We start from the raw sequence: 7500 nt of genomic DNA, 5'->3' as shown, positions 1-7500 counted from the left end.
ACGCTTGTGCATAGCTACGCAAGTCTGTGCCTCCCGTAACAGCATCTTCACTCTGCGGTATTTCGCCCACGAAGGTAAATTGAAAAAAAAGAAAAAAAAAAGAAAAATAGGTCTCTACGCCCGATTTTCTTGATTAAAAAAAATGCATAGGCAATCGACTTCCTCGTCGGAATAAACAAAAAGACCAATTGACGAAGGAACAAACGGCCTACTGCTCGTCCCTTAGGCCTATGAAAAGGAGCCAAAGGTCCACCATGACCTTTTTGTACTGTCTAGCCAACCTAGGAGGGTCAGGGGCCAGGGGATAGATAGAGGGAGGGAGGGGGGGAGAGAGAAAGGTGATGGAAGGATAGAGGGACTGGAGAGAGACGGGGGTTGAAGGATGGGTATCGGTTTAGTAGAAGGATTGAAGGAGGGGTAGAAGCGAGGTGGTGGAGGGATAGAAGGATAGAAGAAAGGATTGGATAGAAGGATGGGAGGATGGGTTCGAAGGGCGTTTGTGTGGTATACCGCTGAATGAAGGATTGAAAGCTGGATAATTGTGATTGCCGTGGTGGGAATATTCACATTGTCTATCTATACTCGAGTAGCGTGAACTTTATGTCCTCTGATATGACAAGATTTATTCATTGCCTTATTAATTCATATGATTTATTCAAGGCAGGGCTATACAATATGCATGAGCAATTGATAGCTTGTATATGCACCACTTGTTTGAAGACATTAACTGTTCTTCAAGTGAGATTAAGTAAATCTTATTCATAATCCAAAGAAAGAGAAAATAGGGGTGGGGGAGAGGCTTAAAAACACTGTTACCAAAAGAGTTAAAAAAAAAACCTTGCCTTTCTCCTTTCAGATTTCTCTCTATCTTTCTTTTTTCGAATCTAGTTGCATTTCCGGTTAAAGGAATCCTATCCCGGAACGACGCAACATGATCAGGCCAAGACGGATTAGAAAGAGGGAAGGAGGGAGGAGGAGGGTGGAAAGGGAAGGGAAGTTGAAGGAGGGGAAGAGGGAAGGGGAGAGGAAGGGGGATTGGGAGGGGGGTGAGAATGCGGAAGGAGAAATTGAATGAAAAATGAGAGAAGGAAAGAGGGAGAAAGCAGGGGGGAGAGAGATATAATGGAGAAATGGGGAGGGGGAGGGTAAGGGGGAAGAAAAAGACGGGATGGAGAAAGAGGACGGGAATGGAGAGGGGGGAGAAGATGAAGGGGATGGGGAGGGAGAAAGAGGAAGAGGATAAGAGAAGGAAAGGAGAAAGAAAAGGAAGGGAGAAATGAAACCGAGGAAGGAGAAATGGAAAGAGAAATGAGAAGGAGCATAAGGGAAGGGGGAGATGGAAAAAAGGGAAAGGATAAACGAAGATGAAGTGAAAAGGGGAAGAGACCCCCCATAAGAACGCAAATGCTATAGATTAGAAAAGATAATTTAGCTTTAGATCACGTCTTTGCGATAGGTACTTGATTCATACGAAGCACTGAAGCAAAATGCGCGAGATGTGCATACCTTCCGTAAGATCACCAAATCAACTTTAAGGATAAATTTATCGGTTAAAGTACTGGTCTGTTTTTTTCTTGTTATAGTTAAAAGTGTTATAGAGATATTTCTGATTTGTGTGTGTGTGTGTGTGTGTGTGTGTGTGTGTGTGTGTGTGTGTGTGTGTGTGTGTGTGTGTGTGTGTGTGTGTGTGTGTGTGTGTGTGTGTGTGTGTGTGCGTGCGTGTGCATTCATCATTTACTTTTTAATGAACTCCAATGATGAGATCGTATCTCCATCGCACCGAGAGCGCGATGGTCCTGCGACGCGTATCATACAAGGAAAACAAAACTCCTAATAATTAATAAATTACATTCAATGAAAAAAATCAATAGAAACCTGCAATATCGGCGATAAGCCTTATAAAGCGTGTTAACGAACTTGATATTGACAATGAGCGAAACGGAAAAGCATTTAACTGTGCGATTGACAAGACACGTTGTTGTCGATGGTCTCAGTCAGGTGTCACTCGAGAGCTGTTGACTGATAAGGCAGATAAAGAGCGAAATGCTAGTCAAAAGGAAAACAAATAATATCCAAAAGGAAAGAGGGAGAGGAGAGAGAGGAATAGACACATAGAGAGAGAAAAAAAGAAAAAGAGAGGGAGAGAGGGCGCAACTCCCTTTCATTTTAGACTGAAATAAACATTCCAACTTACAATAACACGATTCAGGATGATAATGTGAAACAAAACATATATTTCGGGGGGGAGAGGGAGGGATTCTCGCCCCTCGGGTCTAGTGCCATAAGGGCGAGATATCCCTCTCCCCAGGCCAGAAATTTCGCCAAACAAGGTCGGACAAGCCCGTAGATTTTCAATATCTCCGTGCCGGACCCCGATACAGGGAAATAACGGTGTGTGTAACAACTTCACGCCCAGCTAGGGACTTTGTACGTGCGAGGGGCGTGTCAGGGCATTACAGCGAGGGGTGATAACAGCATAACGCTACGAATTACACGCGAGAAGGGTGACGAGAAGACTGGGTATCACAGGGCGTCAGAGAGTGGATTATGCAAATGGCTAACGTATCGTGAACAAAATCTGTGGCACAACAAAAATTCTGTATATCTTCTTCATGATAACGGGGTGGGGGATGGGGCAGTTCACTTGTAATCCCGCGTCTAACTTTATATTTCCTTTTAGACAAGTACATAGACGGGGAGGGGATTTAGATGAATGTAGGCCTATGCGAACTACCCAGAATTACGTTTACATTCACGCACACATAAACACACATACATATACATACATATACATATATATAATATATATATATATATATATATATATATATATAAATATATATATATATATATATATATATATATATATACATATAAACACATAAATAAGTAGCAATAATATATAATTTCTATCAACATTATTTTTTTCCAATCATTTTCCTCTCAATTTAACTCGGACGATACGGTTAACAATCATGATTAGGCTTACGGTTAACCTAGAGCGTAACCCTAGGACCACATTTTATTTATTACATTCATACGATGATTATTTTCCAAATTTAAACATTCTCTTCTGAAATCGGACTCTTGTTATACGGTTAACGAGAACTTGTTCGCTTTTGTATTTGTAGTCGCTGAATACTCATAGGCTCGGACATGCTATATTCTGTGAAAATTTTGGCGTTTTGGTATTTTTTTTATACTTTTTAACATTCCCCCTATGACAGGCTAACGAGCTAACGGGTTGTTGTATCTTTTATTTTATGGATACGATCTATTTTTTTTTTTTTTTTTTTTTAATGCTGTATGGTCATATGTGATTATCTGCATTGGATAGTTTGATACATACAAGTGTGTCTTTAAATAGCGGTTTGTATTTTGTGCATTTACTATTTTACGACACGTTTTCACTGATACAAGATGTAGGTCTATCTATCCCACTTTAACCGATGTACACATGGACACAAATCATACTCTCGTCACATATCTTAGATATAGCAAACATCTAATTTTCTGACAATGACAAACTATCCTACAATTGCATCCACAACGGTCTTTTATCAAATGGTCTCAATCATTAATCAATTAAATTCATAATCTATTTCGCATCTTTTTCGACACTGCCGTGACTTCGAATATCTCACAGCATTTATGTCTCTATCTATCGTCCCTTTTTTTAAAAACATTTCAAGATGGAAAAATAATCTCCGTAAATTGAGGGATGACACAGCACTGGAAAAGCGATTCTCTTGGGAACAGCACAAGCCAATAAATTTAAAAGGTTTTGGGTGGGATTTTATGAGAAAATATATCTGTATTTTTGTTCGTCTTTCCTTTGAGGTGATTGAAAGGGGGGTGGGTGGGGGGTGGGGGTGTAATCGCATTACACTTATCAAGATGATGCGCTTAGAATAACGATAAGTACATCTAATAATTTTGTTACCGTGTGCGATTTACGTGATTCGCAAGAAGACTGATGCTGTCGGGTGAGATGAAAAGGGGGAAACAAATGAATGAAAAAAAAAGTAAATAAACAAAACACACGCACAACCAACCTCACACTAATTCACCTTTCGCCGTCACGGTATCCGGATAAGGTAAGACAGTCGCGAAGAAGACCCGAGGAAAAAAAATTAAGACGGTGCGCTCCCGACAAGCTATGGGGTTACAGGGAGGCGGTGTTGGCCAGCCTACCTCCATACTCGCCAGTACGCTCAGACCTCCTCCCTACCAATCACCACGATCAATTTATTGAAATAAGAGCAATTTGTCACTCATTGGGCTCTTTTCAGTCAAATGCCCGACGAGGTGCGTGAATAGGTCTTGGGTAACTAAATACTGGCATTATGCGGTTGGCCAGGGTAGTTTATTGGCCATTAGAGAGAATGAATGGGCGTCAAGCGAGCAGTTGACTCCTGCACTTGACATTGCAGGGAAGGTGTAAGGAAACGTGGCAACAGCGCACGCGGTCGCCCAGTGCCGTAGACCTCTTCCCTTCCTCGTCGTGTTTTCCAAGAAAGTTCGGAACTTCAAAAACACTCTCTTAGGAATAACACTCTGCGGTTCAGACTACAACCCCCGGTCGGGTTCGAAGCGAGCATCACAACAACACAACACACGGCCAATGTCTTTGCACAGAAGCCTAAATCACAGCTAAGGGAAGAAGGGCTTACCTCTCCTCGCAAGAATCGATCCTTTGTGCTCCAGAACCGGGCTAGGCCGGGACTGAAACGAACCACCGCAGTCCGCGCGCAACTCTCTCCTTCGTTTACTCCTCCCACCCCCTCCCTCTCACCCTCCCACTCTCCCTCACCCTTCACCCTCTCCCCGCCCATCTCTCTCTCTAGCAAACACGCGCGCTGAGGCTCCCACGTGGAGGCCAATTTTTTATGTGTGTCCTGCAGGCTATCTCTCTCTCTCGCTCGCTAGCTCGCTCTCTCGCTCTCCTTGCGCCTTTCCATACCGACCTTTTTCTTCCTTCCTTTTTTTGCAGCTTCTAATTGCTTCTTGTTTCTTCTTATCGCTCTCGCCGTTATTCACATGATTCTTCTTAGGCCACTTGGAACAGACAGGACGCCTTTTTTTTCCTCCTTCTCATGTACCAGCGCGGCCGAGGCTTGGCAGGAGCGGCCGAGCAATCTGGAATAATTATGGAAGCCGACTGACTATATCGGCTCCCGAGGAATCGCGTTTTGGGTAGAGAGGGAGAGAGGGAGAGGCGCTCGGCAAAGGATTTCCCCAATTTACGTAATTCATTTTCGCCTCTTTATCGTCCCTTGCAACGGCATTTGAGCGTCGATATTAATGCCTTCATCGGGGCTCGTCCGACACTGGTAGGTTAGCGAACTGTTTACACCGTTAAATTGGTCCCGAGGTTGTACAAAGCCCTGCACAATGGGCTCTACATTTACACGCACTCGGGTTGTTTCTCTTGCGCCACCGATCCGTTTCTCGAAACCTTTTTTTTTTTTCTTCATATTTTCCCTGTCCTATGTATCTCTGCCCCCCCCCCACACACACACACACACCACCTTTAGATATGACTTTGAAAGAAGAATTAATATAGCATGTAAGGCCAAGTATACGAGGATCGATAGAGAAAGAGCTCAGAGGATTGAATCACTCACCAGTGCCGGAGATGAAAGCGGCGGTGAGGTTGGTCAAGATCCTCAAGATGCTTACCTTCTCTTGCCTCGACTGCGTGTCTTTGCGATAATTAATGTTCAGTCTCTTTCTTCTGTGGATTCGTGTGTGTGTGTGTGTGTGCGTGCGTGTGTGTATTGCAGGTTCTCTAGCGTTCACGCGAACATGAAACCTCCGTTTGTTAAGATGATAGGGGGTGGGGGGAGGAATGAAAGGAGGAGGGGATTGGGTTGCCGGGTAGGTGAAGGGAGAAGGGGATGAGGGGATGGGGGAGAGATAGGATGGAGGAGGAGGAAGAAGAGAGAGGTGAAGGAAAGGAAAGAGGTTGATGGAGGGAAAATATAGGAGTTTGTTGGTGGCGTGTCAGCATTGCGACTGTACCGGAATATAGATTAGTTTGAAAACCTGCTGTTCTACGCTGAAGAGCGTCTTCCTAGAATTATTTTGCTCATATCACAAGTAAACGTGCACATAACTCGCACACGCACACATACATATAACCATACACATATACACAAACATAAATACTAAAAAACATACTGAGACGCATACGAACACGCACACACATACATACTTTCAACTTTTGTCTTATTTTCCCATCTTAGGCTGCTCATTATGGAAAACAATGCATGGAAAAAATAATTACCTGGATGAAGTCCTTGTTTAAACTGCTTCCTCCGCTTATACAGTCAAATAATCGAAGAGGCATCAACGTATTCAATAGTTTTTCATTATATTCAACATGTTTTAGGCAAAAATCAAGGCAACTCGTGGGCTGTAAAGAAAGAATCATAGTTTCGAAATGCGATTATTCCTCAATGGCTACGAACAATAATGATAATTGCACCGCCGGGACTCCATTCTTTCAACACAGAGCTAACTATATGGTCAACCGCATCATAATGCATAATGTTCATGAGGCAAAAGCAAATCAAATTCGTATTGTAATTATAATTTATCAGTTTTAGACTCATAAGAAAGATCATAAAGATGTATGACCTTTGGTAATTCCATATCGACGCATTTATCAAAGAATTGTCGTATATCGTGCAATTATTTCTTAATCTTATAATTTCATGCCCATCTACGTATTTTATTTATATATATTTTTACATAGTCGGTATCGGAATATGTAGATTACAATATATACATCATCTTGATAGTATGACGTCACGCTTTGAGTGGCCACGTGTTCGTATTCTTTGCTCTTCCATAAACATCAAATTTTGTCGTCCTGAGAATTACTTCTATGGCGAAGAAGGGGTAAGTAACTTTGTATTTATATGTGCTGTTAAATGACATATGTATGATTAGGAAATTTTGCGTGACGATGTAAAATTTGAGGAAAAAGTGTTATGAGGTCGGGAAAGGCGAAATTTCAAAATCGAAATGTTACTTTATCTCTTTCCGGGATTATCATATTAATAAATTATGATTAATTATGAATTATAGATTATATCTATATGTATATATCTTTTGTAGAAATAGAAATACTTACATTTTTCGTTTCCTTGGAATCTAAGTGAACGATATATTTGTTTACAAGGTCGGTAAAAGTAGTTAACCTAATTCTTTTTTTTTATTTTAATTTGAAAATACTCGGTGTTATTCATCTTAGTCATCATTGTCATAAAGTTGCCTATCCTTATCATCATCATTAAAATCATTACTAACCATCACTATCATCAGAATCATCAGAATCATCGTTATCATTGCTGTTGTTTCTTCCACTGTTCCTATTATCATTACTATGATTACCAGAATGTGCGTAATTTTATTAATACAACTTCCATTAACCTTTATCATTTTATTCCTATTATTAGTAATAGCAAAGTACATGAAACAATGTATACAGAT

At 41.3% G+C, this 7500-nt stretch overlaps 1 protein-coding gene across 4 annotated transcripts in view; it reads right to left on the bottom strand.

Moving 5' to 3' along the window:
- ab (BTB/POZ-zinc finger protein abrupt) overlaps nt 1-7500 on the bottom strand; it is a 292930-nt gene that overhangs the window by 92840 nt on the left and 192590 nt on the right. The window contains exon 1 of one of the 4 annotated variants that reach the window (XM_043005404.2): nt 4674-5504. The exons of 1 other annotated variant lie outside the window; for it this stretch is intronic. In XM_043005404.2, coding sequence (XP_042861338.1) covers nt 4674-4835 — 162 coding nt within the window. In that variant the 5' untranslated portion in view covers nt 4836-5504. Of the gene's footprint in view, nt 1-4673; nt 5505-7500 lie in introns of those variants that run through there. 2 more of the 4 variants (XM_043005403.2, XM_043005402.2) reach the window with 2 other exon arrangements.

This window comes from Penaeus japonicus, unplaced genomic scaffold (assembly GCF_977035675.1).
Source record: "Penaeus japonicus unplaced genomic scaffold, GWHDUDI00000001_assembly GWHDUDI00000008, whole genome shotgun sequence".
NCBI classification, from domain to species: Eukaryota; Metazoa; Arthropoda; class Malacostraca; order Decapoda; family Penaeidae; genus Penaeus; species Penaeus japonicus.
This window is presented reverse-complemented; position numbering and strand designations above follow the sequence as displayed.